The sequence below is a fragment of the Pseudopipra pipra genome, chromosome Z (assembly GCF_036250125.1).
Source record: "Pseudopipra pipra isolate bDixPip1 chromosome Z, bDixPip1.hap1, whole genome shotgun sequence".
Classification (NCBI taxonomy): domain Eukaryota; kingdom Metazoa; phylum Chordata; class Aves; order Passeriformes; family Pipridae; genus Pseudopipra; species Pseudopipra pipra.
Window position 1 is genome coordinate 55,087,517 of NC_087581.1, and position 21,581 is coordinate 55,109,097.

The 21,581-nt window shown below is 48.1% G+C and overlaps 1 protein-coding gene across 1 annotated transcript; it reads left to right on the forward strand.

Annotated features, from left to right (window-relative positions):
* Positions 1 to 1,684: 1,684 nt before the first annotated feature.
* KLF9 (KLF transcription factor 9) lies at positions 1,685 to 20,002 on the forward strand. The gene is made up of 2 exons (XM_064641085.1): positions 1,685 to 2,409; positions 16,425 to 20,002. Exons 1-2 carry the CDS (start codon positions 1,941 to 1,943, stop codon positions 16,655 to 16,657), a joined length of 702 nt encoding a protein of 233 aa, XP_064497155.1. The 5' UTR covers positions 1,685 to 1,940; the 3' UTR covers positions 16,658 to 20,002.
* Positions 20,003 to 21,581: the final 1,579 nt, after the last annotated feature.

A 21,581-nucleotide genomic window follows, 5' to 3' on the forward strand; every position in this document is an offset into this window, starting at 1 on the left:
GAGATTAATAGCAATCCATAAAACCCTTCACCATTCAGGCCCTGCCTGTTTTTGCAAGGAAGGGTGGGCTGCAGTTGAGGACAGTGAGGTTCAGTGAGGAACTCAGGGCTGCAGCAGCTCAGTCTCCCTGAGATGCAGTTCACAAAAGGAAAGAAAAGCTCTGTGGTCTGACAGGACTGCTTCTCAGTGTAGATACGATTTCAGAGACACCTGGTTTTACTTTGGTTAATTCTGTATGGAGGCCCCTGTGTACAGTTTTGAAGACAGAGTCTTTCCCTGTTATGCTCTCTCCTGACACTTGCAAAGCAGCAAAACATACTGACATACTTCACACCTCAATACTACTGGTTTATGGATGATGACAACATCTTTCCCTTCTTTTAAATCATGTTTGATCCGGAAGATGTTTTCCTTTTTTCCAGCTGAGCTCAGGTCAGTAAACTTTCACAACACTCCATAAGCTCTGCACATTCACTGAAGCAGATGGAAATACGGGCATGTTATTTGGGCAGAGTTGTCAGGTTTTTCGGATTCTTTTAATCTGGACGACACTAACCGAATGACAGGATGAAGTGTTTAACTAACCACACCTATCTTTGCCAACACTGGCGACCCAACAGCGAAACTTTCTTATAAAATGGCACTAAAAGTCTTCCCCGGACGTGCGCGCCCGGGGGGTCACTCCGCCGAGGTACCTGCGGGGACACGGAGGGTCCCTCTCTGCCCCGCCTGAGGGAGCCGCGTGTCTCGGTGGTGACACCACCGCGTTTCTCCGAGGGGATTCATGGGGTCCTGCTCCCCGCACAGCGTCCGTGCTCCCGCCTCCCGCTCTGTCTCGAGGCCGTGCGGGAGCCCCATCTCACGGGTCCCGGCGCTGGAGCCAGTGAAGGGGGTGTGGTTTCGGGTTCGCGCCCGGGTCACCGACATCATCTCGCTCGAGAGGGGCATCTCCGGCATGGGGCGGGACGGGGGCGCTCCGCCGCCACACCTGCCCTTTGCCGGCAGCGACACGGCTGGGGGCCGCGGCCGGGACTCGGTGCCCGCCGCTCGCCGTTCCCGGTTATCCCCTCGTTCCCCGCTCCCCGCCCGCCGCTCCCCGGATTTCCAAGCGCTGCGCACCCTTCTTGCCGCGGCGCTGATTGGCGGGGCTCTGCCAGTGACATCAGCCGGCTCACTTCCCATTGGTCGGCCCGTTGCTGGGACCGTAGGACTTACGGGGAGCCACTTAACCCGCTCGGCGCCGCCGCCCCGCGCCGCCCTCTCCGCAGGCCCGTGGCCGGGGGGCGCCGACGGCTCCTGAGTTGCGTGGAAGGGCTGGCGGTGCGGCCCCCGAGTCGGGGAGCGGGGCCGCGACGCCCCCGCCGCCGCCCCCCTGGTAGCTCCCCGGCATCGCTCTTTTAAGAGGGCGCCCGGAGTAGCACGCGGCCTGGGGAGGGAGCGCGGCGATTGGCGGGGCGGCCGCGCGGCGGACACGCCCCCCCTAGAAAAGGGGCGCCGTGAGTGGCGGGGGGAGAAAGTAAACAGAGCCGGGCGGCCCTGCCCGCAGACCGGCCGGGGCGGGAGGGGCTCGGCGCCTGACGTGATGGGCCCCGGCGCGGCCGCCCCCGGGCAGGAGCACGCGGGGCGCAGGGCGGGCGGCGACGCGACGGGCGGTGTCCTCTCCCCCGGCCCCCGCGCCGGACCCGGGCCGGCCGCGCGGGCGGCGCTCCCCCCTCGCCGGCTGCGCGCCGCCCCCGGGGGGCGGCGGTGAGGGACCTGCCCGGCGCCCCGCTATTTATTCGCCCCCCACGCCCCCTTCCTCCTCCGCTCCGCTCTTCCCCGCGCCACAGAGACCCCGCGCCGCGGGCGGGCCATGGCCGGCGGCGGCGCGGCCGGACCGGCGGACGAGCTCTGAGGGCGCCCGGAGCCCCCCCGCCGTGTCGTCGAGGCGCGGCCGCACCATGTCGGCCGTCGCCTACGTGGACTTCGTGGCGGCTCAGTGTCTGGTCTCCATCTCCAACCGCTCCGCCGTGCCCGAGGCGGCGCGGCTGAAGGTGCCGGGCGAGGGGGAGGCGGCCCGGGAGCTGCGCGACCCCCGCGACGCCTGGAAGGACTACTGCGCCCTGCTGGCCATCGCCAAGAGCCTGCTGGAGCTGAACAAGTACCGGCCGCTGCCCGCCCCCTCCGTCTGCAGTGACAGCGTGGAGAGCCCCGACGAGGACGCGGGCTCTGACAGCGACGCGGCCACCGAGCAGGGCTCCAGCCCGCCCCGGAGCCCCCCGCCGGGGCCGCCCCCCCGCCTGCGCACCGCCGGGGCCGCCCCCAAGGGGAAGCTGGCGACCGAGAAGCGGCACAAGTGCCCCTACAGCGGCTGCGGCAAGGTCTACGGCAAGTCCTCCCACCTCAAGGCGCACTACCGGGTGCACACAGGTCAGCGGCGGCGGCGGCGGGAGGGGCGCAGGAGCGAGCGCTTGTCCTCGGGTGAACCCGGCCGGCGGCGCGCCCGGCATCCCCGCGCGGCCCCGCCATCCGCCCGGGCTTCGGGGATGGTTCATCGCTCTCCTTCCCCCACGCCCCGCTTTCCCCCGCCCCGTCCCTTCGCTTCTTTTCCCGCCGCGGTGCCGGACTGGCAGGAGCGGGGCCGCTCCGGGTGGGGCTGCGGCAGCGCCTCCCGCCGCGCCCTCCCCGCCGCCCACCTGCGCCCGCCGGGAGCGGAGCCAGGGAGCGAAGTGAACTTCGCGTGTCCGGCGCGGCAGGAGGACGGCGGGGGCCGCCAACCCCGCTCGGGGCGTCGGCGAGGGAAACAGCCGAGCGGCGGGGTTCGGGTTTCCTGCGGCTGCAGGCGGTGAGCCTGCACCGGGTCAGAGTTCGGCGCGTATTCCCCAAGGGAGCCGCGGGCAGCGCAGCCTCCCGCCCGCGCCCCCCTCGCTACTCCCGCCGTCGGGGCCCGGAGAGCTACCGGTGAGCTCCGCTCGGCTCCAGGGGCTGCTCGCCCCGGGCCATGGCGCCGGAGCAGGAGCGGGCGAGGCCGCCGGCTCGGCTCCGGAGGGGGCGGTGGAGTCTCCCTGAGCGCCGGTGAGCGGTACCTCCGGAGCTTGCGGACACACCCCGCTCCGGCAGGCTGGATGGGGGAACTCTGGAAACACACCCTCTGAAGCCGGTGTCACAGACCACTGCCGGGGTGCCGGGCTGCTCCCCGCGCCCGGCCGGGGGAATGGAGGAGCTATTTGGGGGGATGGAGGCGCCACCGGAGGGGACTGACCCCGTTCCTCCCGGCAGCAGCGCCCCGCGCTATCGGTTATCGCGACCCGAGCTTTGGCGGGTTCCACAAAGGCTTCATCAGGCTGCGTGCTCCCATCCCCGGCCCTCGTCTGGGCGCCTCGGAGGGTGTGGCAGCATGGAAACCTGGAGATTAAACACATCTGTGGCAGATGTGTCGTACCGCCCCCGACTGCTTGGGCACCGAGAGGGCAATAGCTGCAGACTTCTCTGTTGGTTTTCGTTTTGGTGGTTTTGTTTGTTTTCAGTACAAGTGACTGAATAAAAATCTTTACGTGTCTGAATTGCATTTGGGGTCACAGTGAAGTACACATGGCTGCTTTAAAAATGCTCTAAATTAAAGGGTCGTGCAGGAAGTACAGAAAGTGAATCAAAGGAGACAAACGCTGCCAACGCTTATTTCATATGCTTCACATCAATTCTGTCAATGATAGTGCTTTTCTGGGTTTTGTCTGTTGGTGGAGATGATTATTGGTGAAGTACAAAATGAGTTTATCATCCAAGGAGCATACTGTGAGGCATAGCTGTAGAATTTAACACAGCCTGGGTAGGGTATGACCACATCTCCAGCTAAGCTTCCGTAGCTCCAGTGCTTAGGTGTACGTGCACTGCAGAAGAAGAGACCCGGTGCTGTTGCCTGCTGGTGCCCTGCTGGCAGATCTGCTGGGTGCTTAGCTTGACTGGATGGAAGGGGGGGAGGATTACTGGTTGTGGCTCAGTGATGAGCTCTGCAGTAAGACTGTGTGAGCTGGGAAAGAGGATGGTCAGTGGTGACCCTGTACTGACCTCATGACCAATGCCAAGAACTGCTGTGTTACCAGCTCAGACTGCAGCTCTGATGCTCTTTTGGAGGCTGAATATAACTGGTGCCTTGCAAAGTCTTGTCTCATAAGTGACAAAGAAAATGTGTTAGCATCATTTCCATTTACTACCCCATGCTCAGATATGCACCTCAATAAGGGAACCAAAATAGATGTTGACTGAGATAGCATTCTGTGTGATGACATGTAAATTAATGTACTGTACAACCCACACAGCTTGCTGTAAGCAATACTGTTATAATAAGTACTCCTGAAGTGGCATGAGGTTTAGCATGTGCTGCTCACAAGTGGGTGGCCTTAGCTCCAAGTATAAGGTGTTTGACTCAGACACGCTCATGTACCATCATGATAGTTCTGTGTGATTAAAACCACTGCAGACATCCAGCAGTAATGAACTTTCAGAGCTTCCTAATGTGAAGTTAATTGTAGCTAACTGAAATGCTAAACGATACTGCTAATGTTAATTATTTTTATAGATGACAGAACAATTCCTTAGCAACAGTGGGATTCAATGGGACCTCTGGAGTTATTCATAACTGTATATTGCAGAGCATTAATGCTCCTTCCTTAGTACTGTATTTTTATCTTCTTTGAAAATATATTCTCTTTCATTTACCTGCCATTTTTCATCAGGCCACCTACTAGGTTTCTTACTGCTGTGTGGCCTTTACTGGGACTAGGGTTGCAAGCACCAACAGAATCTTCCTGGTCTTAAATTTTTAATTTTTAATCCCAGTCTTTACCTTGGAAAATGGCTTCAGGAATTCTGTTCACACCCATGAGCTTGCTTGTAGCCACAGTTCTCTTTATTCTTGGATCCTAACCAAGCAAGTTGGGAAGCTCTGGATCCTGCTCTGTGCCGTGTAGTGGCTGGGGATATAAAAACCCACCAGACCATCTTTGGCAAGCTAATGCAAAGCAAGAAAGGAAATACCAAATCAAGGTAGAAGACTAGAAGGCCAAAGATTTGATGCTCAGAGATTAGAGGTCTCTATCTTATTAATGATTCTTTAAACTTGTCGGTTCAAAGGTTCCATATTTCAGATACTAAAAATGTCTGTATAACTGTTTCCTTGAAATTTGGGCCTTTGCAAAAGGCCCAAATTAGCCATCCATCAGAAATTGTCTTCTGAGTTGATCTTAACAGAAAAAGATCAGTGGACAGCAGCACTGCACATCCTACTTGCACAAACAGTCCCCTTGCTTGTCCCACTGAACTCAGCCTGACTTGGAAGAGCAGGATTTGTATGAGGAAGCCAAGGAAGTCTGCCCCTTTCATCCCTCACTAGACCTCTGGCATTTTTGCAATACAATCAGGCACTTCTTTGTTCTGTCATGTATGTGTTCATTCATTCATGGCTAGGCTTCACGAACAAAGATTTGGGAAGGGCTCTACCCACATTTGCTACAAGCGCACTGGTGGCTAAAGAGGCCAATGCAAGATAGACAAATCTGGTTGCAAAAGGCACAGCAGAAAAACTCCTTGGATGGTATCAACAAGACACGATTCTTTCTGCGTTGTCTTTTCTCCTCGAGAGTGATCCTGTGTGTGTTCTCAAAGGCATCAGCAGCGTTGTAGATGGTGTGTCTCCAGACCTCCTGACTGGAGGCCAGAGTAGACCAGTTATGTTGATCAATATAGCCGAGGCTGAGATGTTGTTTCAGGGAGTCCTCATATGTCCTCTTCAGGGCTCCTCTCATGCGGCAGCCGGTGGCAAGTTCACCACAAAGCAAGATCTTAGGGAGGCGGTGGTCCTTCATCCTGGAGATGTGCCCTGCCCAGCGCAGCTGTGTTCTCAGCAACATGGCCTCTATACTTGTGACTGCTGCTTGTTCTAGAACAGATGTATTGGTCACATAATCTGACCAGTGGATGTTTAGGATTGTACGGAGACAGCATTGATGGAAGTGTTCTAAGAGTCGCAGGTGGTGGCGGTAGATGACCCATGATTCAGACCCATATAAGAGAGTAGACAGCACTATGGCTTTGTAAACACTGATCTTTGTACTTTTCTTCAGGTGTTTATTTTGCCAAACTCTTTTATGGAGTTTTGCAAAAGCACTATATGCCTTTGCTAACCTGTTGTCTATCTCTCCGTCAATCTTACCATCCGAGGAGATGAGGCTACCTAGGTAATTAAACTGCTGGACTGATTTGAGCTCTGATTCACCAACAGTGATATGGGGATGACGGAAGACTTCCTGAGGTGCAGATTGATAGAAAACTTCTGTCTTCTTTGAGCTGACTTCCAGCCCAAAAAGCTCAGCAGCCTCAGCAAAGCAGGATGTTAAACGCTGCAGAGCTACTTCTGTGTGGGCGATGAGGGCATCGGCATAAAGCAGCTCCCAGACAAGATGGTTTAAGGTCTTGGTGTGGACCTTCAGTCGCCTTAGGTTGAAAAGGCTTCCATCAGTACGGTATTGAATGTAGATCCCATCCTGATCCTCGAGGTCTGCCGTGGCCCTTTGGAGCATCATGCTGAAAAGGACTGTGAATAGGGTTGATGCAAGAATGTAGCCTTGTTTCACACCATTAGTTATTAGAAAGGGCTCAGAAAGTGCATCGCCGTATCTGACTTGGCCATGTTGATCCTCGTGAAGTGAGATGATCATTTTAAGGAACTTGGGGGGGACAACCTAAATGTTCCAAAATGACCCATAGACCTTTTCTGCTCACAGTATCAAAAGCCTTGGTGATATCAACAAAGGTTACATAGAGACCTTTGTTCTGTTCCCTACACTTCTCTTGCAGTTGTCTGAGAACAAATACCATGTCTGTGGTACTCCTGTTGGCTCTGAAACCACATTGGCTTTCAGGTAGAATTCCTTCTGCTATGGTGGGTATTAGTCTGTTCAAGAGTATTCTTGCCAGGATTTCACCAGCAATGGAGAGGAGAGTAATACCACGGTAATTTGAACAGTCTGATTTAATTCCTTTCTTCTTATACAAGGTGATGATGACTGCAACTCTGATGGTAGTTTGCCTAGTTCCCAACAGCTCACCACAAACTCGTGAAATTTAGCAAGGAGTGCTTGGCCCCCATGTTTCCAGACTTCAGGTGGGATTCCATCAACTCCAGCTGCCTTGCCAGTTTTCACCTGCTGTATGGCCTTAAGGGTTTCTCCCATGTATGTGTACCCACATTCAAAATGTAGCAGTTTGCAAAGGCACAGCGATACAAGGACAAGCACATAATGGAAACTGAGATATTGCCTCTCCTCTCCCTTTACTACCATCCAAAAGTAACTTAGAATTTGTGAATTTAGTTCTGGTGTCTTGGGCAGGAAGAGCAGCGCAGGTAAGATTGTTCTTTGCCATGAGCTGTGTCCAGCGGAATCTCTGAGGCTCACAGGGTTTGGTGTAGGAGGGAAAAGGTGATATTATGCCCGATGGCTTGCAAGCTAAAAACTATTCTTCAGGAAGGCAGGTGGAGAGATAGCTCATACAACATAACCATGCCTTAAGCTTGCCCATCCCTTAAGGGACTATAGGACATGTAAACTCAGCTGGAGTTTGGTGGTGGCAGGAGGGATTATGAGTGGTGTGTCTGCGTAGGAGTCTTGAGCATTGAATTGTCATGATCCAGTCCTGCAAAATTGCCCTTCAGAGCACAGAAAAAAGGCCCAGGTGAGCCCCGAGCCCTGGAAGCAGTACAGAGGTCAGGAAAGGGTGAAGGACTCATCTGAACCAGAAAATGACAAGCAACAGCAGATATACAAGGGAGTTACCTTGAAAATGCACAGACTTGTCTAAATAGGTGGTTTTAGAGGTTTGATTATGTCAAGTGTTGTGTAGTTTTATTACTAGCCTCAAAGACAAAGGTGGGGGGAGCATCATAACAAAGAGGGAATTGCAGGCCGGAGGGTTTCCAGGGAAAAAGAAGGCATATGAGAGTAAACAAGCAATCTTAGAAGTCCTGGCCAGGGAGTGCAGAGCAAAGGGCAAGGAGAGAAACTGGAAGGGGAAACAAGCTCTATGGAATTTATGTTTGTTATGATGGTGTGAATGTAATCTAGCTAAAGGGCATATGGCCACTGAGACCAGATCCTCGTGGTCAGGAAAGAGGGACAGAGAAGGTACCATAAAACTAGTTTGTGAGATGCCTCCTACTACAGGACTTGTAGGAATTTACTTGTCTGGAGAGGCTGAGGACCGATGGGTAGTTCACATATTCCTCAGGTGCCCTTAATTAAAAGCTTAGATGCACAAACCCAAATGTGGGAAAAGTTCTGCATTATCATGTAAAGTAGATCCAAACAATGCCAATAGTTTTGCTACACCAGACAGCTGATGCACCCTTGAGTGCTCTAGGCATTTGGCTCTCACCAACATTTGGTAGCAGGGCTTAGGCAAAGATGTGGACCCATAGCTTGGTGATCTGCACAGTGAAGCTGAGGAGCATTTCCAGTAGAGAGGAAGAACAAGTGTTGCAGCTGCTATCTAGATATCATGGTGTCAGACCAGCCCCTGTATCAGTTTGCATTTTACTCTGCTGCTTTATTATTTGTGTTCTAGATTAGCACTGGCTCAACAGACTGTCCAGATGCTGGTATGCTGACAGTCCTCTGCTCACTGAGAGCTTTTTGGGGGATTTTGTTTGAGCATAATCTGAAATTTAGCATTTTAAGCCCCTCTTATCCAACTCATGCAATGTCACTTTGCCAGATCCCTTAGAATAGGACCAAAGAGCAAAAAGTGGAGCCAGCAGGACATTTTTTGCTAAATTCAGAATGCCATCTGGAACACCCATTCTCAAGGGTTAATGAAAATATACAAATTGCTGGAGTTCTAATGGGCGTATTTCCAAGTCTTGGAGAAACATGATCATTCTGACTGGAAGTTTTGCCAGCTGATTAAGATACGCAAAAATCCTCAAGATTAAGTTCAATGCAGCCTAATTCCCAGTTGTTTTCTTTTGTTTTCTGCTAAAAAAAGAAAAAATTAAGCAGGTCTATGTGTCGCAGTGGGAAAGCACTCCAGAAAGGTTTGTTTATCAATTGAGTCAACGTGAAGAAGTGCACATGTAGGACATAAGCAGTGAGCAGGCATCACCCGTAAGAGCACAACTCCTGCTTCCAGATGGATGTATTGAAATTGCAGCTTTATGGAGTTCCTGCATACTGTTCTACTGAGGCACTAAAGACCATGTGGTGGATGTCACTGCGTGTCTTGCAGCCCCAGCTGTCAGGATCCATGCAGGAACAATCGCTCCCCTTTGTTGACTGCTGTGATTTTGTGCACTAGACTGCTGCTCCTGTGCTTCTGGCCTTGCACAGCTACCTACCTGCAGCTGGAAGAGCAGGGAAGAGCCAATCTAAGATTAAACAAAGAGGATCTGAGGGAGTGAAGGTGAAGCACACTTCAGATACCGTTAACTTGTGGTAGTACAGTTCACCATCTGTTTATGATGAATGTGAATAGCCTGAGAGCACATTATAAGTACCTCAGACTTGATGGAAAAGTCAGTTGAAACACTGGCTAATAAATTCAGAGTGAAATAACAAAAGTTACATTATCTTTCTGAATGCACATAGAAGTGCATTCTTCCTTTCTCTGTCCAAGCTGTCTCCTCTTAGTGAGCATTTGATTATTCAGATAGGACAGGAGCTTAAATCCAATGTTCTTTGATCCCAGTTAAGTGCCCTAAGCACTTAGTCTCTCTCCAGTACTCAGTTAATATTTAAGTATTACTGCAAAATGGAGGAAGTTCACACAGAGAGAAGTCAAGAAAGGAGAAGTACTTGTCCCATGTACCTAAAAGCACTGATGAGAGCACTGATCTCAGCTATGACAGTGTAGATTTTACTCTCTCTTGTGAGGTTTGGAAAGGTCTCTCCTCTCCCAAGTAGCTTCCCTGACTGATACTTATTTTTTATATATACATATACATGTATATGGAGAAAGCCTTTTGTAAGTCAGGCAAGGTGGTTCTGCTCTGACAGAGAAGTTGTAAGGCTATTCTTTGCATCTGATGCTCTGTCACAGCAGGGTAAGAGCAGTACAGAGTTTCCCTGGAATTCAGAGTCTCAGCAGCAGCAGGTTCTAGCAGGTGGTTTTGCGTCTGGACTTTTGAAGGAGTTGCTGAGTGAGGGTCTGATGTCAGAACATTCTAAAAACATTCTTGCTGAAAGCAGAACTTGAATCAACCTGTGGTGTTTAATCCTAAATACTGGCAGAATAAACCCCTTGCTGGAACCCATCCATCTGTCACCTATCCCATAGGCAGTGTCTGTCTGATCTGTTGCCGGGTTGGATGGCCACAGTTCAGGTGTTCCAGAAAGCGTTGGTTTACACAGTATATAGCATCCTCATCGCTGATCTCGCTCTGCACCAGTACCTGTACCTTGTTGCCGTGCGTTTTAGTGATCTGATTTTGGAATATCTCTGAAGAAGAAAAAGCCTGCTTGAAAGGTCTCCAATCTGTCTGCCCTGAAGATCCATCTTCACCAGCGTATCTTGCATGTGGACACTCAGTAAAAGTCCAGTGTCCCACAGGAAATTGCTCGTTCAGGATGTGTGGGGCAAGCAACACACTGGGGAGAAAAATGGGAGAGACCTGAGATAGCAGGGATTCTGGGATAAGGAAGATAGCCTCATATTTTGTTTTTCCCCTCTTGCAATGAACTGGACCATGTTCTTGACATCCACCTACAGAACCTGTCATACTTCAGTAGGCACTGAGACACACAAGAGTGGTGGCTGAGTGGGATGACAGGAAAAAAAGTAAAGAATTGCTTATCAGTGACATCTTTAAGTTAAAGATTGGGGTTTTGGTCTCAGTTATTACTAGGGTACCAAGATTCTTTGAAAATGTCAAGCACCAGCAGCCAGAGGTACAGGAGGATCTTGGAAGAAGAAAGAGGGGATTAGAGCCTGTCATTTGAACCATGCAGAGCTAATTCTGCCAGAACTATTTTGCTTTTGCTGATGGCAAATTTTGCAATTTGGGGTTTCTGTATTTGCTTGCTTTCCCTTTTCCCTCTTCTCCTTCAGTTGCTTCAGTTTTCTGGCAGGAGGCCAGCCTTGCTGCTGTTCAGTCAGACTGGGCCTCAGGGCAGGTGCTGCAGGCAGGGTGGGCATCCCTGCAGCGGGAGGTACTGGTTGGCTGTGTCATGACAGTGGCTGAGCCAGAGCCATGAGGTCAAACTCTGAACCATTCCTCAGTTTTTTACACTTAAAACAGTGGCTGCATTACTGGGCAGCACAACCCTTCCTTGTACTCAGTGGTTTCGTTTTCAATAACACAGGCCAGTGAAGGTTTTAAATCTCTTGTAATTGGTCTAATTGGATGTCCATCCATTCATGCAGCCATAGCTATTTGGCTTCTAATTCATGTGTGAAGCAGCATCATTAATACTACTGGATAGCAAACTGTCCTGCATTAGCTAGTGCTGGTGCCAGGCTCTAGACTCATGGCTGTGTCCAACCTCTCTTCTGTCAGCAAGGAAGACAGTTTGAGCCTACTAAAACAGTTCATCTTGGCCAGACTTCTGTCCACACCGACAGCAATGTCTGAATGTCTTCCATGAAGCCAGTGCTCAAGCAATTTTAGTAATTCACATAAAATTAGTATTTCATTCACTGCAGAAGTTCAGTGTACTCTAGTCTTAGTGTATGTCCTGTTACACACCAAGAGAGTTGCCCAAGTGGGTGATCATAAACTGTCATCAGCTTTCTCAAGCACAGCCTCCCTCCCTTCCAGAAAAAAAAAAAAAAAAAAGTCACTAAAGACTTCTCTGTCCCTTTTTTGACCAAACAAACCTGTTTTTGTTAAAGACACCATGAACTGCAGCTCCTAACTTCAGTCATCCCTGCATAAAGCAGCATTTTGTGGTGAGAAGGCCAGTGACAGATCGGGATATCACTACCACCTGTACTTACATTTAATGAGTCTGCTAATGCCTACTCTGTATTCTTTTTCATAAACTCTTCCTGCAAAAGACCAGAGTGGGGAAAATCTGAAATTCCTGGGGTAGGGCAAAAAAGCTAAATTATTTATCATCTATTCAGAATAAAATGGAAATGGAATAGAATACTAGTGGGCCTGCCCTGGGTCATGCAAAGTAGCTTGCAAGTTTAAACTTGCACAGAAAGAAGAAACTAAACATTGAAGTAGCGGGTAGGGAGAAGGAAAAGGTAGAAAAGGGCAGGTGAATCAAGATGGCAAACATTGAAAGGATCTGCAATGGCCTTTATATCCATATGGTATTTAAAACAAGACAGGGTTGCAGGAGCAGGAGTTCTTCAGACTGCAGAGAAGACTTGTGAATCACCACCATTAGCTTGTGGTCACAGTAAACCATGTCTCTCACTACATTCCTGGCAACACAGAGCACAAAGAGTGGGAGTCTGCAGATGCACCTGTGAATCAGTTTCTATTTCACTTCTTACTTCTGCAAGTTGCCCTTGATAAGTTTTTTTAATTTTTTGGTTTTTAAAGAAAAATATTTACCTCTTGTGTCTGCTGTGTTAGGGTCCTATCACACATGGTTTTAAACTACCATGATATACCATTGGCCATTCCTTCATCTCTTCATAGAAATCCCATCTAAGGCATATCTTAAAATGTTAGTAACATACAGCCAGCAACAGAATCAGTGTATAACAGCACTCTGTTTTGATGGTTCATTCTGCTGTTTCAAGCTTTAGTATTACTACCCCCAAAACTAAAGGAGAAAAATCATACAGAAAAGATATTTCATGCATGAAACATGGCAAGAAATCTGTATCTCCAGATGGAGGCAGCATTAGCTTACACTGCAGCTCTGTGGGCCACTGCCTGCCCAGCAAGCATATGTGCTGCAAGACCTGTTTTCTCAGAGGACTCTTCCACAAACATCTCTGCTGCTTTACGAAATAGCAAATACAGCTACCAGCATTGCTAGGTGGACAGTTATCATGTGCGTTGCATTAAAAGCCTCCTGGAGGAAAACTCCACCCCTGCTTTGCACCTATTGAGTCTGCCACTGACATCACCCTTTTGGGCTGGTGTCATCCCTTACAGCTTTGTGAGCGAGGGGAGTGGTGGATCCTGTGATCTTGGAGACAGCCCCTGAGGGCCTGGAAAAGCCTCCCTCCCCCTTGTGTCTCTGCTATAAGAAGTCTGGAGTTTAATGCATTTAGGTGCCAGGGATTATGCCTGGCCTACTTTCGTACAGGCACTTCCCAAGTGGCTGTGACAGCTTCCGTGGGTTTGTGTTGCCAAGGTGGTGAAGCCATTCTCAGCCACTGTACTTGGGAGCTCAGTGGGTGGTGGGTGCCTGTGGCAGCTCTGGTGAATTGAAGGAGCACAGCTGCTCGTTCCTATCCGTGATCTCTGCTGCATTCCCTGTCCTGCATCCCTACAAGCTAGCTCTCCTGTGGGTAGCAAGGCATGCCTCCACCACAGCAGTCTTCTGCAGCCTTGGTGTGCTCCCCCAGCCAAGCCCTGGGTTGGTTCCCAGGGGACTGCAGTGCCAAATATACACAAGGGATACTGAACAAACCTTGCCTTTCCCTAAAGCTTTGTGTTGTGCTGCATAATTTTAGAGTGCTTTCCCCTATCATATGAAATGGGTGTGTGGGGTAGCCATGGTGGAGGTCATGCTGCTCCCATCATGTTTCACAGGGAATTCCAGAAGCAGGCCGCCTTCTTCTTTTGCCGTGTACAATTCCCGGGGAGCATAGAGGAGGAGCTCAGTGTCTTGAGGGCTGCTTGGGGCCAGATTTTAAACACTGCTTTTAGGCACTCAGGTTGGATACTACCATGCCTAAAATGTAGGTGCTGCACCCCAGAGACTATGATGCTTGTTATCCTGCCTAGGCACCTCATCTCCCTGCTGTACAGTTGGGCACTTATGCAGAGCTGAAGAGCTGTCCTGAGGTGGGTGGAAACGTGCTTTCTGGAGATGGGGTGTTACGATCCACTTCAGAAGGCAAGGGTAACCCAGGTTCTTGTTAACAGATCCCATGAGGCGGATTAGAGTGAAATGGCACTGAATGATTGGTGTTTGTACAGATATATATATATTTAGGGTTTATTTTAGAACAATTTGGTTGCAATGGAAGACAGATATGTAGCCATTTTAGTTTTTATTATTACTATAGTAATATCGCAATAGGAAAGCATAAAAATATCACTTAAGAAAATGTACAAGGGAAGGAAGGATGGAAGGAAGGAAGGAAGGAAAAGAGTAGAAACATATTGCCACCTGTGGATTCCGTGACAAGAGTTGATTGTTGCAATTTTGATGTCCATTGGTTGAAGTGATGGTCACAGTCTTGATCTGTCTGAGTTAGGGAAAAAGCCCACAAAACACAAAGTCCAAGGGGTTAATATGCGCTTGGTGGGAACACCCAGGTACCTCCCCTGAAGGGGTTGTTTCAGTCCTCTGGTGGAAGGCCTCAGAAATGAGTCTGGGGGTGCTTTGGGGGTCTTTGATGGTGCATGACCCCTTTTAAGACATGACAGCTGCCTCTCACATCAATGCAGTTGAGCCAGTTAATGCCCCAGCAGACTTTCCCCAGGGGGAGGGAGGGGAGTTTTACAACAGTGAATTTCATGAGGGAGGACAGTTGGCATGATAAAAAGCACCATCCCACCTCCAAGGATCTGCCTCTTATCAGCCTCAAAAGCCTCCAGTGGTGGGTGTTCACCCCCTCTGTCTTATGTGGATCACCACCACACACCCAAAAACTCTCCTCCTCCCCCTTGGCTGGGGGAGAAGCGTATGCAAACCCTTCCTTAGCAAATGAGATTATGGGCTGTGGCCTCCCCCAGCGTTGTGTACTTCTCCTTACACCTGAGATAATTGGACAATAGTCTCACTGTTACCTTATCTCAAGTTTCTGTCAGGTGGCTTAACTCACAGTCCCAATTCCACTTGGGAGGCATATTCAGGGGATGGTCTTGGTGGTTGAAGATGAGCAGTTGCTTTTTTGCACAGTTTGATATAGTGGGCAAAGTCCTTTGGTGATCTAAATAAATGTTTGACCATTAACCACTTCAGTCTCTCACATGGCACAGGACACCTCAGCTGCTCCTGCTGCTCTGGGGTATAAGTGCCTGACACACCCCAGAGCCATATACTAGGTGGCTCCACACATGCAGGATGTATAGCACTCTTCCCACACTCCTGAGGGGAGCTAGAAAGCTGTTATGCACCTCCCACTACCACCTGCTTCCAGGAGCTGAGACAGAAACCATGAGATAGATAGCAAAAGAGCAGTACAAGTGAAACACTTGCCTCAGATGCTGAGGGCAGGCGCTGGACAAGGCAAAGCTGGGGCAGAGCAGTGTTGTGAGGCCTTTGTACAGCTCCCGGTCCTGCTCCGCTGTGTAACTGCAGTTGTGACCTTCATGCACGCGTGAGCCTACGTCCAGTTTTAATTAATTTGTTTTATACAGGTAGTGGTTGTTCAGAAAGTCTTTCAACCTTATCCAAAAGCATACAGCAGAGAGCCAAGAAATGCATGTATAACAAAAAAACCCAAAGTCCCAGCTCAGGATGGCTGGCAGCTGTGCCTCCACCAGGCTCAGGCACTCAGCTGACTTGGCTTCCTCTGCTCCATCCTTTTCCCCTGACTGAGGACTAGCATGGCCATGAGGCAAGGGAGGCAAGCTCAGGGCATGCAGCCGCTAAGCTGCTGTAATTTATGCGGTCCTACTCGTCCAGGTGCAGCTCTGCAGCACACTGGTTGGTCTGGAATGGGGCAGCCCCTGTTAGGGAGCACCAAATCATCAGGAGCCTCAATGGTGACAGCAGCTGCGGTATTAAAAGAGGCTTACTAGGGCTTTCAGGGCCTGTGGCGTAGCTATACCATGTAGGGGAGCATGGGACTGCTCTCTGCGGCTACGGTGGTTTTGCTCTACATATTTGCAGCCCCAAGACTTCAGTGCTCTCCTTGATGGCTTCCCACTCAGTTGTCCGTGGGCTGGAATGACTTGTCATGGGTGAAGGATTTTTTTTTGCTTATTTTCTAACCAATTACAAATACTTTTGTTCAGTAGAATGTAAGTGTCAGAGAGTACTTCTGGCTCTCATTTCCCAAACCACTCTAGTGAGCTCAACATGAAAAGCATACAGGAACAGGCAGTGCTCATCTGTTGCTTAGAGTCTTCAGGTCATGTAAGGTTCTGCACCAGAATGTGATTTTCATGTGGTTGGAGAGGTTTTTGGCTTCTGCTGAAACCTGATGAAGCAAGTCATCGACAAGTCCACAGACTCCACTGGCACCATAGGAGGAAACAAAAGCAGCTTTTTCCCCTCAGCAGCATGTTCTCTGGCTCCTCAGCAAAGCTGGTATGTGCCAACCTGCATTACCCCTGCCTCCCTAAATCTCTTGTCATCCTTTCCTCCCTGCAGGTGAGCGACCATTCCCCTGCACATGGCCTGACTGCCTTAAAAAGTTCTCCCGCTCCGATGAGCTCACCCGGCACTACCGAACCCACACTGGCGAGAAGCAGTTTCGATGCCCCCTCTGCGAGAAGCGGTTCATGCGCAGTGACCACCTGACCAAGCACGCCCGCCGCCACACCGAGTTCCACCCCAGCATGATCAAGCGATCCAAGAAGTCCAGCTCCAGCAGCTCCTTGTGAAGGCAGGGCTGGCCCTGGGAGGGGAGTGGGGGAGAGGCAAGCTGGGGCAGGGATGCAGGCAACGGTGCCAGAGCACGAGCATCCGCTATGGTGCCGGTCACCCTCACTGTCCAAAAGCACATGTAGCCGATGTTAAAAAAACAAAAGTACTCAGCACCTCCGTCCCTGTCCTCCACCTCCCGTGCTCTGCTCTGAGAACAAGAGTCTGGAGCAAGCAGACTGTAGGGTGAGAGGAGGGAAGGGACAGCCAGCAGAGGAGGTGACCACCTCCTCAAACATAAAGCATTGATACTGGTGTACATACATATGACAGGGTGGTCTGGCCTGTGCCACCATAGTAGCGTGACCCCAAAGTCTTTGTGATTGCTGTGTCATGAACATGTTTTGTTGAACAGTGTAATGCTGCTTGTATTTAGAGTTTGTTGAGTAAAAACACTTTCCGAGTCACATAAATAACTCTCAGATAAAAACTCCATAGCACATTGTAGAAGTGGGTTTACTTCTGTGTCAGAGTGATCCTGCACTTAAAGAGACTGTTAAGAGAACATTACATATGTTACTAATACTGAGATAGGTGAATTTATACTCAAGAAGCCCCATTAAATAAATGGGTCTTTTTAATTTTTCTTTGCATTAACTATACTTTTGAATATAAGCTGGACTTTTCCAGTAAAAACATGTATAATCCAAGAAGATACTTAAAGCAAAAAAAACCCCACAACAGCTCAGTCATTTTCTGATCATATGTGTATTTAGCTCTGTTATTCACTTACCTGGAAAAATACAAGTCTGCTTAGATAATGTGGTGGGCATGTGGGAGCTGAGCATATGTCTCTCATGTGATCCTGTACTTTACTTGTCAATAATACAGTACTGTACTGTAGAAATGCCACTAACAGTGCTTTATTCTGCTGTGTTTTGTTTGAATGGGTGCATAATAGCAGCTACCATCCTTACAAACTGCTGCTTTTTTAAAGGCTTCTTCTCTTCCTACACTTGCCTTAAAGATTTATTCTCTTCATACCATGGCCTAACTCCCTTTGAGCCCTCCAGGAGTTGTGTATGCTTATGGAGAGAGTAGATCTTTCCTTAAGAGTACTCTGCTAATGGAAACACCTGAAACTATTGTAAAGAGCACTTCAGAAGGGCTCCTTTGTTTCTTGATTGCTAATTCTCTAGAGTACGGGGAAAACCAAGAGCTAATTTGAAATATGGAAGGTGTGTTGCAATACTCCTTACGACACAAGCTTCTCTTGGTACCTTGCTTTGCACCTGTTTCATGCATGGCACGTCAAATGCTGATAAAGGCAGTATTACTTTTATTTGAAAGCTGTTTTTTGCTCTTTACAAGGAGCAAAAAATCACAGAATGAAAACTTTCAGTCATGGTGATTAGCTGAATATTTCAATCTTTTTTTATGTTAAAAGCATGAAATTTAAGGGGTTATCAGTGATATATTTTTTCCCTCCCCAGCTGCATAAAGGCGGGAGAATTCTGTTTACACATTATTTTTTTCCAGAAACATTCTTCTGTTTGGTTTTTCACCCCTACTACAGAGACTTAGGGCCAAATTCATCTTGTGAGTAATCACACTGAAACCTGAAGTGTTTCCACTGCAGACGAATTTAGGTCATCTTGTAAAATTCTGTACATAAAAAATCTTGTTAGTACACCTGCAATTACAGTATCTTATTGTTTTATCTGATAAAAAGCTTGCTTCCTAGAAAAAAAAACCATAAAAAATGAACTCGGAAAGTAGAGTGTTTTCCTCTACAGTTGAATATGGCTTTCAGCATTAGAAATCAGTTTGCATACTGTGTTTTTACCTGTGTAGTTCGTGATAAATTCCGTCTATATGAAGAGAACTGCTTTTAAAGCATTGGGGATATTGAACAGTCTGTGGAATAAAAAAGGGATGTGTTTTCTTCAGTGAAGACATCAGGAAACCAAGCACACTTTCTACCTCCGTTTCACCTTTTTGAAACATTTATTTTAGAAACCAAACTTTAATTTCTTGTATTCAAAATGAGTCATAGGGGTATAGGTTCTTCACAATAAAAACTGGTAGCATTGGTATTTCTATTGATCTAGAAATACAGAAAGTGTTCTGCTTACCAGTACTATTCATGCTGCCTTGAGTGGGGTCAGAGCCTCAAGTAGCCACGAGTAGCCCAGTGAAATTCAAAGGTGCATGCACGTTCATCTTCCTTCTTCTCTCTGAAGATCAAGCAAGATTTCCAGTCCATCCTGCAGTCTGGATTGTTACCATTTTGTGGGATAAATGCAGCACTTGGAAAATTAAAGCCTGATCCTGTGAAATACAAGAGAACCTCACATTCTGTCAACCACAATGGGAAGCCACTGATAAGCAGCTCCTAAATCAGTATGTAGATATTTTGGTCACTTAGCTACCGGGTTTAACCAATACATGGAAGTAAAGGGCCAGATTTATGGTTTCCACCTTGCTTTTTTGGGGTAGAATGCATATTTAAAGAAACATTGTTTTTCCTGCAAAGTCTGAAAGAGTCAAAAGGAGGGAAATACTTCAGTCCATAGGACAATGGGACATACAAGACATGTGTCACCATTGCTGGTGAAAAGATCCTGTTGCTGAAAAAATGGTAATGTATGCTGTATTTCAGCATTAGGCAGACAGGATTAATGCGATTCATTAACCACTAACACAATATGCTGGGAATAATCAGGTTTGGGGATTTCATATTACTGTTTTGTTAATTTGGGTTTTTTCTTTCTTTTTTTTTTTTTTTTAGTAAAAGCAAATAATGGCTTTAACACATAAAACAAACTGCAGGTTAGTTCTTTGCATCTTGAAGTTAAGTTTCGAAGAGTGTTGCAAATGTTGGAAAAGAAATGAAAAATCAGGTTCTCTAATACCGTATGTACTTGTACTATTTTGGAAGTACTTAATAGTGCTGAAGTTAGGACAGCTCTTCTCCTTGGTTAAGAAAGTCCATTAGTATAGAGAAGTCATGGCTTTAAAGGTATAGATACGTAACATTCTTCTTTTTGAACAGTTTTTCATTGCCTGTATTACAGATCTGTTTTCAGCTTACAGAAGGACTTAGCCCAGACTGGACACATACTTCAAAGTGCTGTTTTACAAACTAGTGATCTGTAACACTGTAAAATACCAACTTCCAACAGTTTAATCAGTTTTATTTTTGTACAGTATTCGTATTCTTTATAAGTTATTTTGCTGTCCTGTTTTGTAAATCACATGAAATTGTAAAAAAAGGAAAAGAAAAAAAAAGTAGGCATAGATGTTTTTGTACATATGTGTATATATATTGTCCAAATAAAGAAAAAAGGAGTAAAAAACCCCAACTTTATCTTGAATGATTGGAGTCAAGCAGTGGTCATTGATTTGTAATCAATGATTACAAAAAAATCCTGCTGCACATGATGAAATCCATGGCTTGAGTACTGTATGAACCAGCTTTGAAGGGTTTAGTGTTGCTAGTCATTATTTGGCTTGGGACTTGTTTCCCAGGTATTCCTTCTGCCAGTACAACAGGGAGAGAGAGACACAACTTGTAGTGGGGGAAAAATGTCGCATCACCTGCATGCTCCAGCTCCTAAGAAGTCTGTCTCCCATTGCTCCACGGTTTTTGAGCTCAGACTGGTGCTCTGCTTCATACAGCTGCTCCTTGAACTAATGATGCTTTAGCCTGTGCAGCCACACTGCTGCCTTGAGCTTTCCGTGGTGTTGGAGGGTTGCTGGTGTATAGGATAAAAAACCATTTGCTTAGCCTCTGAAGGAGAGAAGGTCAAGGAGCCCTGTGCCAAAAAGCTCACTGACATTTACAGTCACTGACATTGCAGTTGCTAAAAGCAACTACTTAGATGAACTAACTTAACCTGGTACATGGGAACAGTGCTAGGGTATGACTGCAGGATAAGCCCTGGACCCAAGGGAACACATAACCTTCCAGCAATGCAGGCAGAGACAGTCAGGTGGAAGCATGCCATCTGCACCTGGAACTAAACTTCTAAGTAGCCTCCAGATTTGACTTGATGCTGAGTTGGAGTTTCCTCTTCTTGGGTTGGATGGCCAAAGGATAGATAAAACAAATTCAGCATAAGGTTTTCTTCTTTTAGCTTGTCATTGATTTTAGGAATAAGGGACACAGGGCTGTGGCATTGGCCTCATTCCCTTGCAAGCCCATCATTAAAGACTTTCTACAAATTTACCATTCTTCACCTTGAACCCCTAGTATTTGTCTTTAGTGCTGTAATTGGAACAGCTACAAAAATCTTCCTAATGCACAGAAGGCTTTAGCCTTAGGAGGATGTTTCCAACCACTGAGATCTAGTACACTCTACAAGAGCAGTCTTGCCAGGAGCGGTGTAAATTTTGACTGGACTTTGTATGTCATGTGAAGACTTGGGTGCACCACAGTGGTGCTGGCAGACTTGAACAGTGGTACAGGGAAGAGTGACCCTGAACACAGACCAGCTGACTCTGAGAGCACAATGTCTACAAGGTTGTGAGGGTCTCTTGTATTTTCCTTCTTCCTCTCTGCCAAGAACAGAAGAAGGGAAATGTGCCATAAAATGTCTTATAAGTTCGGTTCAATGCCTGCAGAGTGGTTCAGAAAGCTGCATATGAGGAAGGGTGGCTTTCTGAATCTGCCTGCTGGGTGACCTGGATGACTTTGATCTCCATAGGAGTCTAGAACAATATTGTTCAGCACTCCCTCTTCCAGAGCTAAGGAGTCAGCGAGGTTTCCTTTCTGCATCAGAGCTCTGCAACAACCACTACTTTCTCAATGGCTTTTGCTTTGGAAACAATCTGTTCCAGGTTGAGCTCCTTGCACTTCCTAGCCACATCTGACAAATTTCATCAACAGTAATTTAATTGTGAACTCACAATTGCCAGACAACTGTACTTACCCAGCTACTC